General features: G+C 31.3%; 2 protein-coding genes across 7 annotated transcripts in view; one reads left to right on the top strand and one right to left on the bottom strand.

The window, feature by feature from the left end:
- Positions 1 to 16,631, top strand: part of LOC143252027 (acid phosphatase type 7) — a 52,787-nt gene extending 36,156 nt beyond the window's left edge. The window contains exons 6-12 of the mRNA XM_076503562.1: positions 1,281 to 1,352; positions 4,908 to 5,022; positions 5,566 to 5,679; positions 7,976 to 8,104; positions 14,729 to 14,800; positions 15,495 to 15,632; positions 16,074 to 16,631. Coding sequence (XP_076359677.1) covers positions 1,281 to 1,352; positions 4,908 to 5,022; positions 5,566 to 5,679; positions 7,976 to 8,104; positions 14,729 to 14,800; positions 15,495 to 15,632; positions 16,074 to 16,139 — 706 coding nt within the window. The 3' untranslated portion in view covers positions 16,140 to 16,631. The remainder of the gene's footprint in view (positions 1 to 1,280; positions 1,353 to 4,907; positions 5,023 to 5,565; positions 5,680 to 7,975; positions 8,105 to 14,728; positions 14,801 to 15,494; positions 15,633 to 16,073) is intronic.
- Positions 16,217 to 25,849, bottom strand: part of Adck1 (aarF domain containing kinase 1) — a 40,389-nt gene continuing 30,756 nt past the window's right edge. For 3 of the 6 annotated variants that reach the window (XM_076503555.1, XM_076503557.1, XM_076503558.1), the window contains exons 8-11: positions 24,482 to 24,625; positions 23,389 to 23,586; positions 19,941 to 20,070; positions 19,239 to 19,480 (exon numbers count right to left, since the gene is read on the bottom strand). In XM_076503555.1, coding sequence (XP_076359670.1) covers positions 19,254 to 19,480; positions 19,941 to 20,070; positions 23,389 to 23,586; positions 24,482 to 24,625 — 699 coding nt within the window. In that variant the 3' untranslated portion in view covers positions 19,239 to 19,253. Of the gene's footprint in view, positions 17,592 to 18,169; positions 18,265 to 19,238; positions 19,481 to 19,940; positions 20,071 to 23,388; positions 23,587 to 24,481; positions 24,626 to 25,849 lie in introns of those variants that run through there. The other 3 variants (XM_076503559.1, XM_076503560.1, XR_013028790.1) reach the window with 2 other exon arrangements.

Here is a 25,849-nt window from a genome sequence, read left to right as displayed (position 1 = left end):
TTTTTTCGAACGATGTTTTTGTTTTCCCTTCACTGTTATGAATAAACAGACCTGTCTTAAGAATATTTAGATTATATTTTACACGTATGAGTACCGATTTTGACTCACAGGATCAGCCTAGCTCTATTCCTCCCCACCCTATCATCCCTTTATAAATATTAAAATTTCAAACGTAAACTGAGATGGAAAATTATGTTGCATTTGCTTTAACATAAATCTCGACCCCCGTTAGTACAGCGGTATGTCTCTGGATTTATAACGCTAAAATTAGGGGTTCGATTCCGTGTGGGAGGCATCAGCACGTAGCCTGATGTGACTTCGCTATAAGAAAAGGCGATAATGTAAATTAAATATATATATTTTTTTATAAATGTGATACCATATTCAAATCATGAATTGGTGAATTAAATATACTAAAAATATACAGATATCAACCACCTGGAGGAAAAAAGTAAAATAAAATATATTCGCTAACTTAACTTTAATCTCATTTTACACAATAAGAATTATTATGTAAACCTTACTCTTTTCATGTAGTCTGTTTTATGGTGGAGAGCGTAATTTTATTTTATAAGCTGGCCTGCTATTTAGTTTTTCACACACAACATTTTAATTCTGCATACATTTCTTTTGTGTGTGAATTTAAATATATGACGCATTAGTATATATATATAGTTTATTATCTACAAGTAATTAAGCCTATAATGTTATGTTCTGAATTAAATGTTAGCTCAAACTTACCAAAAGTATGTGTGGTTTCTTATAGCAGAGATATATTGGGTTATCTGCTGAACCCAACAAGGGGAAACGAACCCCTGATTGTAGCGTTGTAAGTCCGTAGACTTACCACTGTATTAGCGGGGTGCTTTAGCACAAGTTTGTATAGAATTTATTTGCGTTATATATATATGTGTATGTTAACAATAAAATTACCGGTTTGGAAAGCAGACGATAGATATGTAAATCAGCGAAAAGTTTTCCGTTTTGCGCACCTTCACGTGAGGGTAGCGTGACTCGTGCAGTGAAAAGTTTTAAGACTATATACTAAAAATATATATGTGTTACTGCTTGACTTTTTACCATTTATGAATGTGTTATCAGCTTATTTTATATTACTGAGATATACTGTTTCATCAAGAGGAAGACTTACGAGCTAAATGATACTATATACTGATTAGTTTCAGACACTTTAATATAAATTATGTGTATATATATATATATATATATTGTATATCGTTTTTAAAATGTGTTTTGTATATACATTGTTTTTCCTGATATAGTAACTTCTCCAACTATGTCAACAGATTTTCTATGGTAGAAAAAACTGGGAAGATGAACAACCATTTTTTCAGGTTTGTGTTGCTTTTTGTTTCCTTTTTTCAAAAAACAAACAAACATGAAGCCATTTTGTTGACTCAGTTCTGAATGTATTTTGTGAATCCACAAGTTTTCTTTAGTTCTGAACACTCTTTCAATCACATACTTTCGAAAATACTCAACTCTTTAGCTATGTGTAAAGTAACAGTACCGTTACATATAATTATCCCACAACTCAAAGGGCGAACATGTTTTGGTGTGACGGGGATTCGAATCCATTGCTGGTGGAGTGCCCTAACCACCTGGTCATTTGAACACATTAAACTCGTGTACGAAACTTGTCAGATGTTGGAGATTGTTTAAGTTCACCGGTTGTCAATTAAAGACTTTTACATAAACTTCCTCTTAGTATTTGCCCGGCATGGCCAAGCGCGTTAAGGCGTGCGACTCGTAATCTGAGGGTCGCGAGTTCACATCCCCGTTGTGCCAAACATGCTCGCCCTTTTAGCCGTGGGGGCGTTATAATGTGACGGTTAATCCCACTATTCGTTGGTAAAAGAGTAGCCCAAGAGTTGGCGGTGGGTGGTGATGACATGACTAGTTGCATTCCCTCTAGTCTTACACTGCTAAATTAGGGCGGCTAGCACAAATAGCCCTCGAGTAGCTTTGTGCGAAATTCAAAAACAAACAAACAAAAAACAATTCTTATAGCAAAGCCACGTTGGGCTATCTGCTGAGCCCTTCGAGAGGAATCGAACCCCTGATTTTAGCGTTGTAAATCCGTAGACATACCGCGGGCATTAAATATTAAATATCAAAACGTAAATATATATGTAATAATGTGTGGAATTTACGTTAAGGTAAATTTAATATATTTTTATGAATGAGATACCGTATTCATATTCTGACATCGATGTATAACATATACTACAAAGAAAATGCAATACTGCATTTTATAATGCATAAAAAATTATATCCAGGTATCAACAACGAAGAGAAAAAGTAGAACAGAAGACGTTCGATCACTTTATTTTAATCTTGTTTTACATAATATATATTGTAATACAAGTATTACTCTTTTCACGTAGTCTATTTTATTATAAACAGCATAAACTGACTTTATAGGTTAGGGTTACTGTTGCTTTTTGGTACACAACATTCTAATTCTGCATGTATTTCTTTTCTGTATGAAGCTAAATATATAATGTATTAGTAGAGGTACAGTTAATGATCTATAACTAAACAGGCCTACAATGCTATATTCTAAATTAAATGGTAACTCAAACTTACCAAAAGTCTGCGTAGAATTTAGTTGTGTAATGTATATGTCAACGATGAAATTATCGGTTGGCAAGCAGACGATAGGCGCGTACATCAGGGAAAAATTGCCCTTTTGCGCACCTTCACGTAAGAGAAGTGTAATCTATGCAGTTAACGTGGCAGACAAACAAGCAAGCAAACAACCAAACAGAAATATTTTAAATTTTATATATAGATGACAAGTTTTTCAGGCGTTTTTTTCTGAGGGGGGGGGCGCACATAAGTGATGGTAAAAGATTTAGAACGGTTACAATTCTTCCAGAATCACGAATGAGAGTGAGGCATTTACAGTTAAAATTCTAATGCACAGCTATAAAAAGTAACAAACACTACTTAAATGGTAGATTTGTTTATTTGTTGAATTTCGTGCAAAGCTACTCAAAGGCTATCTGCGTTTTACGTCTAATTTAGAAATGACTGAGTTCATGGAAGAAAACTACTAAACTCTGTAAAACCCACTCACTTCCAATTATTGTGCTACTCTTTACCAATGTAAAATAAGATTGACCGGCAAAAGGCCGAGCATGTTCGATAAAGACATTTGAACTCACGACCCGCAGAGTGTGAGTAGAACATTGTAACTGCCATGCCGTATAGTAGATCAGTTTTTTGTTTTTTTAATAAGTTATGGAAATAAAAATGCACAAAATGATAACAACATGCTAGTTCATAACAATATATATTTGTTTTATTACCCTAAAATGAAAATGTTGTTGAAATATTTTAGTTGTATTGCACTTTTTATGTTCAGTACCAGTTTTAGTTTGTACATATTATATAACAGATAAAATTACTAACAATTGCTACCGTAATATTTCCCATAATTAATCATTGTTTAACAAACAAAATTCAACGCCTTAGTTTCTTATCAGTGCTTTTGCCGACTCACGGACAATATTAGATAAAAATAAGCGGTACAGCCGCATTGATCCTGGCGGGTGGCCACGAGCTCAGCAGGCCAGGCCAAAGATCAGAGGGCTCATGACTCGCGTGTCCAAACTTTGGGTCTTGAGGGGTTATAAGAGTACCGATCGAATCATACTATTTGATTATCGTAGTCCATGAGTTGGCGGTGAACACTGTTAACTGTTTACTTTCCTTGTAGTCTGTCAACTCAAAATTAGGTTTGGTTTGAATTTCGCGCAAAGCTACACGAGAGCTATCTGCGTTAGCTGTCCCTAATTTAGCAGTGTAAGACTAGAGGGAAGGCAGCTAGTCATCATCACCCACCGCCAACTCCTTGACTACTCAAAATTAGGAACGGCTGGTACAAAGAGCTCTTTTTAAAAACAAGCAAAAGAATAACAGTTGAAAAGTTTATTTGTGAAAGACGTGTATTTTCAATGCATAAAAAAGAAACACTGTAAATACATTTTATTTGAAAACCTACTTAAATCCGAATAATGTGATTTCCTTGCATATTCAAGTTACTTATGTTTTATTATCATAATTTATGCTTATTTGAAATTCTTATAATATTGACATGGCCAGGTGGTTAAGGCGTTCGACTCCTAACTTGAGGGTCGCGGGTTCGAATCCCCGTCGCACCAAACATACTTGCCCTTTCAGCCATGAGGGCGTTATAATGGGATGGTTAGTCCCACTATTCGTTGGTAAAAGAGTAGCCCAAAATTTAGCGGTGGGTGGTGATAACTAGCTATCTTCCCCCTAGTCTTACACTGCTAAATTAGGGATGACTAGCGCAAATAGCCCTCGAGTAGCTTTGTGCGAAATTCAAAACAAACAGTGTATTATAATACTGAAGAAAAAAAAACGAGTGACTCTTGCAATGGGCTGCATTTTATACATGAATTTTACACTCAATAAATAAATATCTTTACCGTTTTAAAGGACTTCAGGAAATTTAATTCACTTACAATTCTTCGGTTTACAATTGATTGACATTTTCACGACTTCACTCAGTTCAACTCAACACACGTTGCCAAAGTACATTTACCGTTATTGCTAGGCCGGTGTTTTTTATATAAAAGTTACATTTTTCAACAATAGTGACTTAGTCAGGAATTTGTATTGTTATTATGCAATTCAGAAGTTTTATTTTTAACTGCTTTTCTTCCTTTTCAAATAAGGTAAAAAATACACTTGTGAACCAACTTCCAATCACATGAGGTTTGTAATATATGTACTGAATATAAACTTATAACCATTAGAAAAATAAGTGTAAAATCGTTTACTTTAACTCGTAGTTATTTGATGCAGGTAAACATCTTATTTCTCTCTCTCTTTTTTTTTTCTTTTTTTTTTTGTAGTTTTGATATTGGGCCTGCTCACGTCATAGGCTTCTCCACTGAGTTTTATTATTTCACAAACTACGGCTGGAGACAGATAGTAGAGCAATACCAATGGCTGGAAAAAGATCTGAAGGTTAGACTATCTTTAAGCAGTATGTAATATAATATCTGTGTTGCCTTCTTCAGAGTGTGGCCAGAGGTGTTTTTTGTATTATATTGAAAGTATATATACGTGTGTGTGTCTGTGTGTGTGATACAACAGCCACTGACAGCGATTGAAAATTTTTACATAGCTTGCTGGTATGGATAAAAAAATGAACAAATATGTTCAATATATTCAGTTATTTATTGGAGGAAAAGTAATACGATTCACAGTTCACTAATCCCGCTTCTTTACAGTTGACTGATCTAAACACGCGATAACATGAAAAATTAGTCCAAAATATTTCTTTCATTAATATCTTTTATATGTGACAATTTGTGTATCATAACGATTTTTTCCGACTATTTTGTTATGGAACTCCTTCGCTTGGTTATGAACTCTTTTGAAACAAGTTAATAAACGTGTAACTGCTGAAACAAATACGTCTGCATCTGCAAGTTAATAAACAGAAACTGTAAATCGTATCCTATGTTCATACATAAATATACACGTTATTATGTTTTCTGGTAACAGGAAGCCAGTAAACCAGAGAACCGTGCACAAAGGCCTTGGATAATCACGATGGGGCATCGTCCAATGTATTGTAGTTCAGACGACGGTGATGACTGTACTCATAAGGAAAGCATTGTACGTAAAATATAAAATTACAGAAGATAGTTTTTTCCAAGCAGTTTAGATTTACAATATGTGCTCTAGTAAAATTTTTAAATATTGTTACTTATGAAAAATAGTGTCTAAAAAAGTGTGTACCTTTATCTACTTAATATTCATTAGGATCTTGGGATTGCTCTAAAGGAGTCAAATAATTTCCCATTATATCTTCTACAAATTATTATTTAAATGTGTACTTACTATTCAGCAATAGTTAAATAAATTGTTAGGATATCGAGTTAGGTATAGTAACTTAAATTCAGATTAAAAGGCAAAACCTTTCTAATTGAGTTGATATTTAAATACATAATATTAAAATTCAGTGATTAAAAAAACAACTGAAAATATTATTAACTGTATTAAAACCAATACTGAATTTCGTTTCTTGAACTACATCCAAGAGTTTTTGTTTATAATACCCCTGGAGGGAAAATTTATAATATATCACTAAAATATTACTTTATACTGTGTTGTTAGGCTTAGGATTCTTCTCTTCTAACCCATTTATCAAAATCACTTAACGTGGTTATATAGGGTAATTGTACAGTATTTGTACTGTTACTACAATAGAATGTATATGGACCAACTTATTACCTCTCTTCACTTTTACTTCTATCGCGGTTTACCATTGCGTATATGGCATAAATATATAGTGTGTTGTTGTTTTTGGACTTAGGATTTTTGTATAGTAGGTGTCTGTGACTTGTTGGTGGTAACTTGGAAATAAACTAATTTTCAAAATAATATATATTCGGAACTATTTAAACATTTGTACAACAAATGATTTACACTGTAGATCATCATAGGCGTATCATAAACACTATATAGTTATCTTATTCTTGTCAAACGTCCATTTAGGCTTATTCAGTTGCTTTAGAATTTCTGTTGACAAGTCAAACTAATTTTCTCTGTTACTATCGCCAAACTCTCCAAGCATAGTTTACTTACGTTTCGTTGAGTTACTATGGCTATACCCTATACTTCTAAAATCGTCGTTCTTCTTTCTTGTATTTAGGTCTACTTCTAGTAAACTTCTACGTTTTCTCAAATTCCACGCAGATATTTTAATTGCTTTATAAATCTATTTGGCAAAATAAACTATTCGTCTTATCTCTTTCAACACCATTAGGCTCACTCTAATATATATCAACCGTTAGGTCTTCCTTCTCTGTCGAACATCTCTTAATCATTACTTTGTTTTTCTTCTGCTCTGTCTTTGTCTGTCTACTTTTGTAGCTGATCTCACATTATTATATATTTATTACTAATCGTCTGCTTTGTATCCTAGGCATTAATAAGTTTCACACGACGTTCTATAATCTTTACATCAATTATTATAAACACAGCGTACGACTCTCATCGATTTGCATAAATAAAATTAACACAATATTTTCTTTAAAGTAATTACTCTTAACTCTCATATTAGGAATAACACTAAATAATCATGAAATATTCACTCTCCAAATAAATGAGTCAATAATATCTACACAAAAGAGTATTTTATATCATGACCAAATATATTTTGATATATATCTATATATCGAGGAAAATATTTTTATTCTCATATTTATTAGGAATTGATATTTATAGAATTAAATAACTTGATTTAGTTACTTTTAAAATAAGTTATTTTACAAATTATGATTTCGACAGAATTATTGAGAGTAAGATATTACTAAAGCTTCAATATATCTTTATGAAAAAATCAGAAAGTTCTTCTAAGTTATCTGAACTTCGTTTGTTTGTTACAATCACAAGAAAACTTATAATTTAAAGATTTTAATTTTTGATTATTTTTAGACATTAGTTTTTCGTTAATTTTGTTAATATAATATGTGTAAATATTCTCAGAAAAGTGTATAGTTGTACGAAATCATTCAGCAATCTACAAAATGTTGTGTTAATATTTATAAAAACTATTAAGGTACTCTAAGTAGCATTTTTGAAAATTCTTTGCAGTATTTTTTCAAACAGAAAAATATCTTGATTAACCTAGGAATTTTCAAAACTGCTGGGTGTACTCTTTTTTGTTTTACCAGTTATGACGCATAACTTTTTTTTTGCATCATCAAATGCTTTTGTATCAGGCTTTCGAAAATGTTTGCATATATCCTAACAAAATTAATAATGGTGAGGTTATATTAGGATAGGATTGTTTTAATGATTTTCCTTCATCAGATGGATCATGAACTAAGTCTTTTGACGTTAAGCTACCAATAATTTGTAATTAAATAATCAGCTATTATTTTAAGATTTGTAATTTCTATTCTAGATTCGTAAAGGAATTCCAATTGTTCATGCATTTGGACTTGAAGACCTTTTCTATAAGTACGGCGTTGATATAGAGCTTTGGGCCCATGAACATGTTTATGAAAGACTTTGGCCAGTTTATGACAGAAAGGTATGTTTTATTATTATAAGAACATCAAAATTTTGATTCAAAGAAAATTTATCATATATTCATCTTATCTAATCTAAAGCTTGTGGATTATTATGTTAGAACTAAAATTTATCATCAGTGACTGAGTAAAAGTTTTACAAACAAATTACTTCCAGGACAGGACACTTCAATAACAGCAAATTGCTATTGTATTACTTTAGTTCTATTTTACAGTAATTGTAGAAAGATATTTTTGGATCTATTATACTTTTACTGTAACATACAAAAATACTCTCGAACAGTATATGTTTGTCCCTACGTGGCGATTAATTAACAGTTGTATAGCGACGAAGAAAAAGTTAAAACGTGTCGTTTTTAAAAGAAGTTCAGAAAACATAATCGGATAATAATTTATTGGTAATCACATTTCTAAATTCTGCATGACATTGGTGTAAAATAAGCAGTGTATAATCAGATATATAGTATGAAGAGATTTAATTTAAAAAGTTAATTACGACTTGCAATATTTAAGATGCAAAATTTCTTGTTATATACTTTTCATGACATTACAAAAGAAACTGTGACTGTTTTAACATAGATAAATAAAGTTCTAATATACAGTTTATATATATATATATCTTATACTTGTATTCTGACACGCTTAGCAGCATTTGTTTGGGAATACTGCATCTTCAGTAACTCAAAATACAAAGAAAAAAAAACAATTTTGTAGTTCCCAGACTATCTATCTTCGCATAGCTGTCATGTTGTCAGAGAAAAGTACTATATACTCATTATATAAATATGCGCATAGAGACAGATATGAATATTACAATTCCAAGAGTCCTCTTGAGGGTGAAAATATATCAAATGAATTATCCATTCACTCCAACCACTCATCCTCTTCTAATAATTATAGTCCTTAAAAACGTTGTGTACTTCAAATAACCAGATTACAAAGATCATGAAATGAATTCAAATAAAGGACCAATTTCCATTTCATGAATACCATCCTAAAATCAAATAGTTGTGACGTGTTAGCTATGGAATGACCTATATATCCTTGTTCATCGTATCTATATTTTTGTTTAATGTATATTGAAATCTGTGTGAGCACACATTTCAATGAATTTCAACAAGCGAGTGGAAGAAACGAAAGTATTCACGTTGTTCGTTGTGACATTCTTCGTTGATGTTTTTGTTTAAAGAAACCAATCGGTAAATGTTTCAGTTAACTAACCTTACGTACAACATCGACTTCCTCACTATACATGTCAGACTAATGTATTCACTTTCATATCTCTAAAATAATTCCCCTCGGTGGGCTCAGCAGATAGCCTAATGTGGCTTTGCTATAAAAAAACAAACACAAATCTTTAAGATACGAATATTCTATTGTACTTTACCTTGGATCTGTCACCGTAATTTTTTTAATGTGCCTATTAGTAACTATTCTTCAATAAAATGTAACGAGGTTTTGTGGATTTTTTTTTTCTGGTAATGAACTTTCTGTAAAGCTTTGAATCATAGCCTTCAGCGATCATCGTGTCGCAATTGTTTTCAGCATTTGTTTTGACATGTTTTCTTGCTCCCTGACTTGAACTGTTAAACAGGCAATTTGGTTATTTTAAAGTGTCGAGTTCCTTTGTGTCAGCATTACTCTGGCTGGTAATTTTGTAACAACGATATGAAAACAAATGTAAATGCTGTTGCATGAGCAGTTCTCCTCGGAGAAGAGCCTTTGTTCGTAATCCTTGTCTCTCATTCCTTTAACAATAACATTAGGTGATTTTACATTGTTTGTTTGTTTTTGGAATTTCGCACAAAGCTACTCGAGGGCTATCTGTGCTAGCCGTCCCTAATTTAGCAGTGTAAGACTAGAGGGAAGGCAGCTAGTCATCACCACCCACCGCCAACTCTTGGGCTACTCTTTTACCAACGAATAGTGGGATTGACCGTCACATTATACACCCCCACGGCTGGGAGGGCGAGCATGTTTAGCGCGACGGGGGCGCGAACCCGCGACCCTCGGATTACGAGTCGCACGCCTTACGCGCTAGGCCATGCCGGGCCGATTTTTACATAGAGAAACACTGTTTTCATGTACAAGGATTTCTGCCAATCTTTGTAAAGAGTTTTAGCCTTCTGTTACGTTGATTGTAATTATACTGTTTTTTTTTTTTTTTAAATAGCAAAATATTAATAACCACCTGCCAAACAGCCAGTTATATGATGGGTCATTTCATACCTAGCCACTTAATTTTAAGGGTGTTTCTATACAGTAAAGACCCATTTACAACATTCTCTTGGTTACGAAAATTAATCAGGAATGATATTTGAAATCACGTGTGCGATATTTTATTAAAAGTATCACGAATTGGCTTTGAAAATAGAATTTGTAAGGAGCCAAAAACATGCAAAAACAAACTAATCAATAGTATTTGTAATTATTCTATAGGAGAATAGTGTGTTGGTATTATCCGTTTAGATCATAACGGGAAAACTAAAGTCTTATAATGAAGATAAAAACGGTTGATAAAACGCAAAATATTTTACTTATAAGTTTTAAGTGTGTAAATTTAGACTAATTTTAAATTTAAAGAGCTTTGCAAGTTGGGCGGTCTTTAGCTGTGGGTATACTTTCCTTAATGTAGTATTCAAGGTCAGAATATCCTGCGGTAATGACGGAGAAATCGTTATATGAAATATTATGACCCGTGGTTTAGAATGTTAATGAATGGATGAGTTGCTGGATTTAAGTAGTGGACGGTCGGTCTTGTAAGATATTTCTAATTGTTTTTAAAGAAGTTCTGTTTTGCCAGTGCAAGTGATCTTACAGTTACTAGACGTATATTTATACATAAGCCATGACAGTAGACCTAGAAGTTTAGGTAATTTATCTTCAAACGTTTTTTTATTGAAATAACTTTTTTGATACAGGGGATTGGCCTATATATTAGTCTGAGCTGAAACTGTGGGTAGTTTTTTTTAATTAAGGAGAGATCTTTTTAAATTAGTAAGGATTATGAACCCATAAAATGAGAGGAAATTTGTGGACAGTGTGGACATTAGCTGAGTTTGAACTTTGTTTTTAAGAAATTGCTTGCAATCTTCGTTAGAAAATCAACTGTATAGCTATTATCTAACATATTTTTATGAAGAAGGGTAATTTGTTAGTGTAAAATATAATAATTTGAACAAAGATTAAAAATTCTGTTTACCAATGACATAAGCAGATGACATTTCAAGAAGTTGGGGCTAAAACTTGAACCCAACATTAAAGAAAGTTTATTCATAGCTAAAAGCCGCCCGACTCTTAGCGACTCATAAAACTCTTTAAATCTCAAATTATTCTAAACGTACACACTTAAAGCTGAATTATTGTGCAACATCTACAATTCTCTGTTTTATTATATCGTTTACAACTTCTTTTAATAACTAAGTAAACTAATGATTGAGAAATTATAGTTTTTGTTTAACAATCATTTTTGTAACGCTATTTTCAGATTTTGATTCATGAAGAAGGAACGAGTGTATTCCAAAACGTTCGAACCCTGTAAATTAAATGTTTTGTGTTTTATCAACCGCGTTCATTATTATAAGTTTGATATTTTACATACAGTGCATTGAGCTATTTACATTATAGAATATTTTTAACATTAAGGTTATCTCTCGATATTACTTACAAAATAAATTTAAAGTATTGTTAAGCCAGTCTGAGTACATACAATAGTGATTTTTAGCGTAGGAGTGTATATTTGAATATGTTAAATATATAGAGCTAAAATTAGTACCCACGAAAACGTATGTTGCCGGTGCACAAGAATGAAAAGAAACGTATCAGGACCACACAGATACATACTGTTAAAAACGTGAGGTTGAGTTCTGTCATGATATAAAAGATTGTTTCGTGTAAAGGTTATTATTTAGTGAATGAAAATGTATGACTTTTTCATTATAAAAAAAGTAAAAAAGCAGACAATTAGTGGAAGTTATGTTTGTAACTCATTGATGTAAAGAATATAGCGAGATGATTTAGTAATTAAGGTATGAATAATATGAGCGGGAAACAGCAGACGAACAAAGACAATAAAAAAAAGAGTTGTGTCACGATCAAGGAAAAATTTGGCGTGAAGTTAACTGCTGTCGAAATAATAGGCCTCACATCTAATATGTTAGAGGAAACAAAGTTTTAAAACAGACAAGAAGTATAGTTTATTTCGTCAAAGCGAATTCTAAAGAAATTGAACCAACTTGAATGCACTTTGACAAAAGGAGCAGACGATATCTAAAGTTTGATATTAAGCACAAAGCTGCACTAAAGGTTTTCTGTGTTCTGCTCACTACGAATATCGAAACCCAGTTTCATGTAGTATAAGTCCTCAGACATACCACTGAGGGGGCAATATCTAAAGTACGAGAACGTTGGGAAGAGCATTTTACAACTGCAATAAATCGCGTCAAAACTGTAAGTGAATTATATACAAAATAGTATTTAGTGCGAAATAAATAAAGGAAGGTAGTTTGGACTGTCAATTGAAATTTTAAAGAAACGGAATAGGCCTATGTGGGCTTTTCACAAGAAGAAGATAACTATATAGTTTTATGGTATATCCATGATCTCTATAGTGTAAAGAAGTTGTACATATGTTTACCTAGTTCCGAATATACATATATATATATATCTTATTTTGAAAACAAGTACTGACTGCTGTTCGTTGATTTTTGAATTTATCGCCAACAAGTCACATACACCTATTGTAGAAGAATTCTTAGCCTAACATCGACAGAGTAAATATTGAGACTAAAAGGATTTGTTTGTTTTTGAATTTCGCACAAAGCTACTCGAGGGCTATCTGTGCTAGCCGTCCCTAATTTAGTAGTGTAAGGCTAGAGGGAAGGCAGCTAATCATCACCACCCACCGCCAACTCTTGGGCTACTCTTTTACCAACGAATAGTGGGATTAACCGTCACATTATAACGCCCCCACGGCTGAAAGGGCGAGCACGTTTGGCGCGACGGGGATGTGAACTCGCGACCCTCAGATTACGAGTCGCACGCCTTAACGCGCTTGGCCATGCCGGGCCAATACTAAAAGGAAGTTTATGTAAAAGTCTTTAATTGACAACCGGTGAACTTAAACAATCTCCAACATCTGACAAGTTTCTTACACGAGTTTAATGTGTTCAAATGACCAGGTGGTTAGGGCACTCCACTAGCAATGGATTCGAATTCCCGTCACACCAAAACATGTTCGCCCTTTGAGCTGTGGGAGAATTATATGTAACGGTCAGTTCCGCTATTTGCTGGTAAAAGAGTAATCCAAGAACTGGTAGTTGGTGGTGATGATTACCTGCCTTCCCTTTGGTCTTTCATCCCTAAACTAGGGATGGCTAGCGCAGATAGCCCTCATATAGTCTTAGCGGGAAATTAAAAACAAACTAAATTGTTATTCAAGACTATTAATTGAATGTTTAAAATAATTCAAGAACGGCATGCATTTTATAAAATTTATATATAATAAATATTGGTTTGGTTTGAATTTCACGCAAAGCTACTCGAGGGCTATCTGTGCTAGCTGTCCCTAATTTAGCATTTTAAGACTAGAGGGAAGGCCGCTAGTCATCACCACCCATCGTTAACTTTTGGGCTGTTCTTTTACCAACGAATAATGGGATTGACCGTAAAATTATAACGCTCCCACGGCTGAAAGGGTGAGCATGCTTGGTGTGACGGGGATTCGAACCCGCGACCCTCAAGTTACAAATTGAGTTCCTTAACCACTTGGGCATGCCCGGCCAAAATAATAATGAATGCGTTTTAGTAAATTAAATTTCAGAACTCGCTGGTTACATACCAATATATTAATTCTGACAAACGTTTCACGCCTCTTCTGTTGATTGACACCAGATAAGGCCCAGCATGGCCAGGTAGTTAAGGCACTCGACACGTAATCTGAGGGTCATGGGTTCGAATCTCCGTGACACCAAACATGCTCGCTTTTTCAGCCGTGGGGGCATTATAATGTGACTGTCAATCCCACTATTCGTTGGTGAAAGACTAGCCTACGAATTGACGGTGGGTGGTGATGACTAGCTACCTTCCCTCTAGTCTTACACTGCTAAATTAGGGACGGCTAGCGCAGATAGCCCTTGTGTAGCTTTGCGCGAAAATTCAAAACAAACTAAACAAAGACACCAGATAAAAACTAAGTAATGTTTCTAAGTTATGTTTACCTGATTATGAGAAGTTTGGAACTAACCAAATGTGCAATGGCCAGCTTCATTTATCTGGGGAAACTGTTAACAAAATGTCTGTTGCTAAGCGCAATGTTCTCTGTCCACCGTGGGTACTGTATTGTTTGCATTATAAGCTTTCACCATTGAGCCACCGAGAATCTGTAACGAAAATATTTTGTAAATCAACTATTTGTAAATGCTTTAGACATAACAGTGTGGTAACAACATAAAATATTTTAAAATATCTAAGGCCGTATATATAATAAATTATACACCATAAAATCCTCATTGCCCTCTAGAAAGGCTTCCAAAACCCAAACACACTTTATGATTTTCAACCAAAATATTATAGCCAGTCACAAACAATAATTTTTATCAAAATGAACATAAAATGTTAATTGGCAGGTTTACAACGGAAGCGTTTCGGAGCCTTACACCAATCCTAAGGCACCAGTTCATATCATCACTGGATCAGCTGTAAGTTGACTTTCATCATATAATTCTACGTCAAACATTGTGAACACACAATGTAAACTATAAGATTAACTTCATCAGAGAAATAACACTGCTTTTGTAAGTTCACTTGTTCATATTTCTTGTTGCTTATGTTACTATTTTTCTTTTCTGTTTAATTAAATTTTCTATTTAAATTAATTATAATAGCCCCTTTAATTAGCTATTAAAGTTTTGTTTATTAATTTAAGACAATCAGAATATTTAATTTTCGAGTGTCTCTTTCACAAAATTTTTTTTTACAAATTTGTGTATTCTCATCAAAAAATAAAAAAGTTGATTTGACAATGATTGAAGAGCTATTATTAATCGTTAACTGAAAAGTTCAACCGATGAATAGTGACAGAAATTTTCTGGTTACCGTAAATCAACTATTAAACGTGGAAATTAGTCACAAAATAGGATTTATTTGAAACAATTATAAACTTGCATCAAATAATTCTCCTTAACAATATTTCTTCAAAATTTCCATGTTAGAGCGTAATGTTTTTTTTTTAACTAAACCCTTCTACAAGGCTTAATGATTTATTGTTTCTAAAATCAACTATGCCACAGTCATTTCCCATATCCTTTGTTTGCTCTACATATTATGTAGAGATTAATGTACTTTTCACAAGATTACCTCTTGCAAATATTTAAACTTTATAATTTTATGCAGGGTTGTCAAGAACGCCATGACCCTTTTGTAGCTAATCCACCATCTTGGAGTGCTTTAAGAAATGCAGACTACGGTTACACTCGTATGAAAGTCATCAACAATACCCATTTGTACCTAGAGCAAGTGTCAGATGACAAGGTTTGTTTTATTTTCAACGTATCAGCTAATATCACATCTAGATAAACCACCTACGTAGATAAGATAAGTTTAAGTGTTAATTGATAGTTTTAAAGAATTACATTAATACTTTGTTAACTTAGTTTTTTTCTCTAAAACGTAACAGCAAAGTGAAGCTAAGTCATTATCAATGTCCTTTTAAGTATATTTTCTGAAAGTTAAAGGAAATAAAGAGTAGGTTTTCAATGAACAGAGAAATAGTGTCACTATTCTGTCTACAAGAATTGGCCTAGATATATTTATTCTTAAATGATTGGATTTTTCGAATTTAACGTTTATAAGTCTTTACAGAAAATTATATTTAGAAAAAGTGATGTTGATATTTTTTGTATTTAAGCATAAAATTCAGTTTGTTGATAAAAGGCTTTCCATTTAGTTATGGACTTTTTATATTTTTTAAAGGGTGGTGAAGTCATTGACAAAATAATGGTGATCAAAGAAAAGCATGGTCCTGAGAGCTGGATCTAAATCCAAAGAAGCATATACTGGGTTAATAGCATATCTTTGATGTTATATGAATAATGAAATTCAAATTACAAACAATCTAAAAATAATTTTTTTATTTATTCTAGTACATAAAGTACAATTTTGCATCAAAAATTAACAAAACCTAAAGAGTAAATTTTCATTTATAATAAAACAGTAAAAATGAAGTTATTTCTACCAATATTAAATGAACAACCTTTTGTGAGTAAACAATGGCATTAATTATAGGTTCTCAAGGCCACCTTTTTCATGATTGAAAATTTTGCAAATGAAAATTGTTACCCTTTTTAATTTCATGGTTTATTAAATCTTTTAATTAGTTTTTCATTGTAGTGAGCCTGTTATTGCTTAAAGTGTTTTAGATGTATTTTATCTAAGTGAACATTACAATTTGATAACTGAAATATTTAATGTATATATATCTAGTGAATATATTTATAGTAGTTAAATAAATAAAACTTTGTTATTAATTTATTTTTAGTCGTGCATGTTTTCTACAAATTACATTGCATCACATGATAACAGCACAATGATTTTATACTTTTAGGTTCTAAATGAAAAATATCAGATGATTTAACTTTTACACAAGTAGTTACTGAAACATTTACAACATTTATTGAGCAAACAATGCTATATTCACAATTAAACAAAGCTTTTGAAAATAGATATATAAAACACTAAAAGTTCATTTCTTTGTCTACTGAAAATTAAATACTGTCAACATAAAATTCACCTTCAAGAAAACAATCTGTTTGAGTTTCATGCAAAAAATGTAGCAAACCTTTGGTTTATCATTTAATGCTTCCTATAACAATGCTGAAAGTTAATCAATTTTCAGAAATAAACATCTTATAATAACTTAAACCTTTTCTTTCAAATGGTAATTATATTAGTGCAGTTGCAAAACAAATTCACATCTTAACTTTTAAAGTGCAATTTATGAAAGCTACCTTGAGATTCTTTAATTCATAATACATAAAAAATGAACCTTCAAAGTACAAATAGCCATTATTTCTAAAAATTACATAATTATGAATAATGTTGAAATGATTTATTTTTTTATTAAAATATCTATTTATAACAAAATATACAAAAGGAAGCTTGTTAGTAAATTCAGTACTTTACTATAACTGCAATTTATTTTTAAATTTACATTCAATAATACTATTATTCCTGTGCTGTGCAGTTACTTTTATAACATTTAAACATGAAATTATACAATACACAAACATTTCTTAACCCATCTTGGCAAAGAAAACCTTTTAACCCACAGATAAAACTTATAAAGGGTAATTTTAGTCTCTGCCCACGAACGCTGAAGTTTAACTTTAAACCGACACCACCATCCTGAACAGTTCTTCATATTGTAAGCACTAACAGCTCTAACACAGCACTGTGACATGGAGATAAAGGAACTGGCTGCACCTGCTGTTCCTATAAAGAAAAACAAAGTGAGAAATGCACAATAAATATTTCTGAACCAAACAGGCAGTTATATATGTGTGTGTGTATATATATTTTAGAGAGAAATAATATATTTTGATAAAGTTAAACAAACAAAATCACAAGGAAGAACTGTGTTAAAAACAGCAACTCCAAACCTCTGACTAACTATATTAGTTTGTTAAAACTTAAAAAAATATCTAAAACAAATAAACAAAAAATGCTGCACGAATTGAAAAAAAATCACAGGGTGCAAACTGTTATGTGGGATAAGAAATATACCTTAAGTTTTGAAGGCAACTGCAAACAGGACCTACAGGGTAGTGGAGATACACCATCTGTCAGTCTTAACCTCCATATTTCAGTCTCGCATAAGAAATAAAGAGTAGCAATAGATATAGAAACAGAAATTAAGAGAGCGAGATGTGGGTGCTTAAGCCCACATCTATATCACCCTTCACTGCTTCCAGACAGTTGTAGGAAGGTGACAGATCTCAAAAGTGAAGAAAAAATAATTGAAAAAGAAAATAAAGTACTACTATTTAGGTGTAAGTAAGTTGGAAACTTACCTCTCGAAGTCAGCATTCCAGTCCCCATTATGGTAGAAAGACGCTGACAGCACAGAAGATGAATTATACCAGTATGAAGAGTTCCATCCAGTTATCTAAACAAACTACCATAGCTCACAACCACTACCAATTTGTTAAGCCTACTGTGGGTCCTACTTTATCAGCTATCTCCAAAACCTAGGGTACATTTTATAATTCAACATTATAGTTTGTACCCTAAAATCTTTGAATTAGTGCAGCATTTGTTTATTTTTGTTTCAAATGGATCAAAGGGAATGTCATCACATTTGAAGACTTGTATTCAAAAATGTTATTACACTAGTATTTTATGAACATAAATAAATTTAGTATCACATTGTAGATTGTAATTCAACTTTTAGTATTATACATTACTTATTTAATTGAAAGTTAATATTAAAACAAAGTTCCTAAATATCAATTTTTGCTTCAAATTAGAAGTTTGTGGTGTCCAAGTGCAAAGTCTATATAATATTTTATGATTTAGAAACTCAAATTACCAATACTGACAAGTTAAAATATAAAATAAGAACCTCCTACCTTTCATATTTTCTGGAATATTACATTTAGTGAATCAACTAAGGTGGCCCTTGCTTATATCTACCTTTTTTGGAAATAATTGTTTATGGAAACATGCTTTGCTCAATGATGTGTTTATAACTAATTGAAAGCTCAGAATTTCCCCCACTTGGTTTCTTCAACAATTGCAAAGTATTTATAAAGGGGAAACTTTCTTTTTTATAGTAGAATCGAAGTAGAGAGGTAAGAAAAAATGAAGCTTGAAGTATCATTGTTTTAGATACAAATATAGCTTAGATAGAGCACCTAATAAATTGTAGTGGAATTCTTCGGTATTTGTATAGTAATTTAAGAATATTTGTTGTTTCAAAATGCATACATAAAGCCTATAAAAATTACTACGTCTTACATGTGTGAAACATGATAAGGCTTAGAAAATTATATCAAGAAAGTACGAACTTTATGAGCAGAAGAAATCATTGTTTTCTATATTTCTTTATTTACTGTTCTATGTTAAGAAAAGTCACTAAAACTGAAGAATTTATTTTTAAATAGTATATATACCTAGGTGATGTATTACAAGTAAAATGAATTTGTATACCACAAAATACTGGTCCACTAGAACAAAACTAAGAAAGTTGGGCTGGAAACAGTAGCACGTGTGCACATGTTGAACATTACTAACTCTGGTAATGTTAGTTAGATGTGGCTGAAGGTCAATAAATCCACCAGTCATAAAGAAAGATTTAATGATACCCTTAATCTTTTTTGAATCTGAACAGAAAGATACAATGGTTTGCAAGTATGAAATTCTTGATTTTATTTTACTCACTAAACATAAGGAAAAATGTAAAAACCAAGAGATGCAAAACTGCTAAATTTATATATTAAAATGCTTTCTTTTTTCACTGGTATAATACTGAATAATGAACTAAATAGAATGTCATAACATTATTCATAAACCTAAATTAATTCAGGTTACTGTATGGTGAAGTAAAATGAACTCAGAACCTCATAGATGTTAAATATTTTTATTAAATCCTAATCAGAGTATATAAAAATTCAAAATTTTGTTTGTTGACCAAGATTATAGTATAAAATATTCTTTTAGTTTCTTGAAATCTTAACATTTTATGAAAATCAACTTCAATAACTTTACACAACATATTTTGTTAAAATCTAAGCCTAATTCTGGTATTCCACTGTCAGATATTAGGTGAGGATCATTACTCACCTAATGATGCTTCAATTCCTCGCAGAAGATCATTAGTCTTCAAAATCAGCAACATTTCCCTTGATACTTTATTTAGTACAGCTGCAATCTGAGGTAGATACTCTGCAGCAAAATTTCTGATTTCATTACTCTGAAAAAGCAGAGGTAAAACCATATGTACTTTGTTTTCTCAGATCAAGTACACACGTTTACCTACAGTCAATTTTACAAAATCTAGTTCTGGTTCAAATCCAAATTTAAGCTTTAATTTCTATGTCACTACTTTTTGTAAAAATACAACATATCATGATACTGCATTAACATTTTTTTTACTGCAAGGAAGGTTTAACTTTGTGAAGAAAAATACAGTAAAAATCTAATTAAAATATTTTAAATATATACCAGGTTTAATTAGAAAAGTTAACTTTTTGTGAATATAATTTCATTCAGAATAAATTTTAACAGACTTGAACTACAATATTGCATTTGCTGGAAATGAATTAATGAGAACTTTTACAACTAGTAAAATATTTTTCTGTAAAACTATTAACAATGCTATAAGTGTATTACAGTTTGGTCACCAATTCTGATTTCATTACTTCAAGTCACACAGTCAATCCTTTTGGGTTACACTCTTTTTCCACACCTAAGGTGATTTGAATAGATAAAACTTTTTGTTATGACACACCAACAAACCACAGTGAGTAGGAAAGTGACACTTGATAGTAATTCTCATTAGCTTTAGGATTGCAGGTTTATTATTCACAATAGACTTTTGCTTTATAGAACCAACCATTCAATATTTAAATTATATGATGGTAGTTTTTCATCTCTGAAATAGTGTTAACAGCTTTCTTTATATTATTGCCATAGAATTTGTATGAACAGTTTCTTGTCATCACCCCCATGCAATAAATACAGCCATATCAAGCACATTATGTATGCTAATTGCTTAAGGTAATATTATTTGACACAAAACCCTTTAACCATTTCACTAGGGGTCATGGGTCAAAGGCCATGTCAGAGCTTTTGTTGAATTGAATTTAAAATTTTATTGAATTACTATTTTACAAATTTATATCAATAAGCTTGGAATCAAATTGTAGATAATATAAACTGTAATATTATATATGAGTTAATTTTTAATTTAAAAGTAAATATTAAAAGAACACACCTAAATATAAATTTTAGTGAGTCATGTGATATGTTGAGTGCAACACTGTTTAAAATTAGATGTTTGTGATGTCAAAATATTAAATCTATAGTTTTGTAGAAATAAGGAACACAAATTACTAATATTATCAAGCTAGAATATAAAATAAAAATCTTGCATCTTTTTATATTGCTGAAATATGGCTTATGTACTGAATCAAACACAGTGACCCTTTCACCTCTTTCCATTTTTGAAAATGGTCCCTTATATAAACTTCCTTCAATATGACATGAATAACCAACCAACAGCTTAGAATGTCCCCAGTGGTTTTCTCAGCCATTTTAATCTGTGAAAATGCAATCACTTTCTTTCGATCCAAAATTTCAGGCAAGTAGGTTGTGTCATTAGTCTGCTTGAAGTTTCATATTTTATAGAATCTAAATAAATCTTACTTAGCAAACTTAATAAATTATAGTGGAATTCTATGGTGTCATTCTAGTTATTTATGATTTTTTTGATTATTCAACTGTATTTATAAATTTTTTCTGATATCCTGCACATGCAAAATTTTAAAATATCCAGCAGCAACTGAGTACAAAGGTCATAGCAAGAAGAGACAATTGTTTCCTTTACTTCTTGATCTATTGTTCTATATTTTAATAAAAATAAGTTTAATAATTTATTTATAAATGGTATTAACCTATATACACATGTATAATGTCTAATAATTGAAATGTGACTGTATATTACAAACTACTAGTCTATCACAATACAGCCAAGACAGGGAACAATAAAGGTCGGTTTTATATTACTGGATACATTACAAATGTATGTGCATCACACATCATTGCAAGTCAGGTAACAATAGCTAGGCATGACTAGAAGGTGCATGTGTGTGTAAACAGTGTTATGAGACTTCAGCTACTTAAACTAAACATTTGTATTTTCATATTATATGTAGTAATGCTAGAATGAAAAAAAAATTTCCTGATTTTTTTTTTTTTTTTTATGATGGTTCCAAGGTTAGTCAAGTGACAGACCCCACATAGTTTGTTATAGAAAATAACAAAATATATAGTCTTAAGGAAAACAAACATTTGATATGTATTTAGGAGATTCTAGACTAATATTCAAGTTTTTTGGGATGAAGAATACTTTTTTTTAACCACAACATGAAATCACTTTGTACTCAGACAAGTGGAAAAAGACTATTTTTACAAACAAATCTTTAGTAAAAAATATTTCATTAAGAAAATCTGGTTTATAGGTTAAATCTATCTATGCCTAAAAATTAAATAATTAGTTCAATCATGAATTCTAATACATAATTTAAAAAAACTGTTACTGAAGAAGGTGAAGGTGATATAAGACATGGCAGATAAGTAACTTCAAGACTGAATTAAAGTAACAAACCCAACTTCCACTTTGTTTGCCAAAGCAGTTTACAATATAACAAGTGTAAAACTGTTTTATATTCCTTCTCTTGATAATGACATAATATAATTGATAATAGTTTTTTGCAATTCAACTTTATACATTAGTAACACACGAATAAAATGTATTTCTTGTAAACTTGAACCACACTTTACAGCAAAACATTTATAAATGTTATAACATGGTAATAAAGCTATTTGGGTAAGAATTCTATCCTTATAGAATACATGTAATATTTCTTTTGCAATAAAGAAAAAACAACTTTTAACTACTTCAGTCTCCTTTTTTTTCTGAAGCACACAATAGCATGCTACATTTTGTGCATGTTTAATCTTTATACTTTTCTGGCATTAATAATATTTATCAATTTATTCTTTCAGCAAATGTAAATTAAACTGACAAATATTTAAACTGCAATTCCATAAATGTGTTGAAGCTAAGCAACAGAAACTTTCCCCGATTTTTTACCATTTGAAAGAATTTCGAGAAATGAATCATGAATATCAGTGATGACAAGAAAACCCACTTGTAGAGAAAATTATACGTAAAAACGGCTGGTATGGGTAGAGAAGGCACTAATAAAGGAGCAAATAACATTCTAACCTTCTTTGGCCATTGTCAGGTTCACACACACAAAAAAAATATTTTCAAAAAACACATACATACATACATACATACATACATATATATTTTTCTTCAAAAGGATATACCTTTAAATTTTATTTCTTAACATCATTTCCAATGCAGATAAAAAAACTTCAATGATGTATACATATATATGTTCCAATCAGTTTAATTTTATCATATGAGAAATGTTATAGGACTTATATTTTAAAGGGAACACTGTTGTACATTTTTCAAAACATTTATGTTTTGACTTACCTCTGCTTCAGTTTTCTGTTGACGATCAATTCCTGTAGTAATAGCTGTCCAGGATCGAGCAGCAACAATGCAAGCTAGCAGACCAGACAAGTCTCCTACCCCTAGTTGCCTTCCCCAGTAATGCATACCTTTAGTATCAGCATTCAAGAGGGCAAGCCATAAGTTACAGTACTGGAGTCGAAACTTATCTGTCAAAGTCTAAAAAATTAAATTTAATCAAACACTTCACACAGATGGCCTGTTCAGATACAACTGGTATGGTATGTAAAAGGTCCGAAATAAATAGCTAATAATCTTCTAAATGTGTAAATAAAAAGTTTAAAATATATTTTACAATAATATTTTCACAATTAAACTGTAGTAAAGTTATGATTTCTGAGTCTCCTCCTGATTTTTATAATAGTTCCAAGAACACAAAATCAGAAAAACTTTCCACTTCACCAATCACATTTCTACTTGTAAGTTAGTAGTTTAAAGTAGGAGTGCTCTGTAATTAAACAAATTTGGTAGTTGTATCCTCATTCTTTAAATTAATAACACTCAATCACATTACATTAGGTTATAGATAAAATCACTCAAAATCTTAAAAAAATGGAATTTTCATAAAAAAATATTTTAATAGAAAGTACAACTTCCACATAAAAATTCAGCCATAACTAATTTTCATTTTGCACTTTCTTTTCAAAACAAATTAGCACTATACACTGTCTTTTCAAATGCAAAGCAAAGCATCATTAAATCCATATAATAAAACTGTGAGATTGCAAAGTTCTAAAGATTACTGTACTATACATCCTATCAAAAGTTACAAGACATTGGCACAATAGCACATGGAGACATTTTCCATGAATGACATTCAACAATCTTTTCCTTCTGAAACCATGTTAGCTCTTTCCATGTACTCAACATTTAGCATAAAAGTTCGAAATAATTTCCAAGCAAACCTCTGATTATCTTTATAGGCCAAACTATTTGCATATTCACACCCATTTTCCTGTAATCAGAAGTTTATTCCATAACATTAAGTAGGATAGCATACAAACAGGTTGACATTAAATACTGTGTTAAGGTTTATTTTGCAGATTCTACTTACACTATATAATCCATGATCCAAAAGTACAATTTCAGGTCCTTGAGGTGACTGAGCAACTAGGATATTTCCAGGATGAGGATCACAATGAATGTATCCTTGAACAAATATCATCTCACTATATAACTGTCCCAGACGATAAGAGACCTAAAAGAAACAAAACAGCACAACTGTTAAGTCTCTCACTTTAAGAACAAAATAGAAAATTAATACAAATTATCCTATAATAACTTTTATACAATACATTTGTATGAAAACAATTTTTAGGTTTCAGTTTTTAAAACTTTCAAACCCCATATGAAGAAAAGCAGCAAAATAAAAAAATGAAAACTGAAGTAGAGACTAAGAACTCATACAACATTACAAAGACAAAACTAAAATCCCAAATGGATGAAAAGAAAAATTCATGTTCAGATGGGTAAATGTCTTTAAAAATAATTTTCAAAACCTCAATATAAGGCTAACACACCTCATATGCTTATTCACATAAACTAGCATATCTCATATGCTTATTCACATAAACTAGCATATCTCATATGCTTATTCACATAAACTAGGCATATGGCATTTTGTAATGCAGAACTGAAATGAGTAATTTTGTAAATTAAGTTTGTTTTTTGGACAGAATTAACAAAAATTTGGCCTAACATTTGTGATAAGTCATGTACACAGCAGATTCCATCTTCCACTCCAGAAATTTCTTATGAATTCAATTTGTACTAACTTCTCAATGCATATCCCCCCTCAGATTGGCAAATGTCTTTAAAAATAATTTTCAAAGCCTCAAAATAAGGCTAATGCCTATTCACATAAACTAGCATATTGCATTTTTAATGCAGAATTGAAATGAGTAATTTCACAAATTAAGTTTTTGTTTTACAGGCAGAACTAACAAGTAAAATGTAGTTTGTGTTTACATAGTTTTGTCAATATTTATTTTTTATTTCAACCTAACAATACATATGATGACTAATGTTAAAAAAATACTAAATTCATTACATCAGAAAAGTGAGAGTGGAAGAAGAATGTTACCTGCAAAAAATTTTTTGTTACATCTTACTATTATATTACATTTCTACTGCTTAACTAGATTGAAACTACTTAAAATTTTGTTTTACTTTTATTACACGTAAACATTTTTATAGGAAAAGTGAAAATTCCAAATTAGCAGTACATTTTTAGAGGTTAACATCTTTTTCTTTCTGAACTTTGAGTCAGAGAATTATGGAAAGGCTTAAAATAGCTATATTACAGGTAAACATTGTATAAAGTTTGATTCTAAGCACTTGCACATTACATGTATTGAATAATAAAAATTTCAGAATTATGTTTCTTACTACATCAATACAGATGAAGATGATAGTTGTTCTT

Source organism: Tachypleus tridentatus, chromosome 6, assembly GCF_004210375.1.
Source record: "Tachypleus tridentatus isolate NWPU-2018 chromosome 6, ASM421037v1, whole genome shotgun sequence".
Classification (NCBI taxonomy): Eukaryota; Metazoa; Arthropoda; class Merostomata; order Xiphosura; family Limulidae; genus Tachypleus; species Tachypleus tridentatus.
The sequence above is the reverse complement of the archived record's forward strand: the minus strand, read 5'-3'. Positions and strand labels throughout refer to the sequence as shown.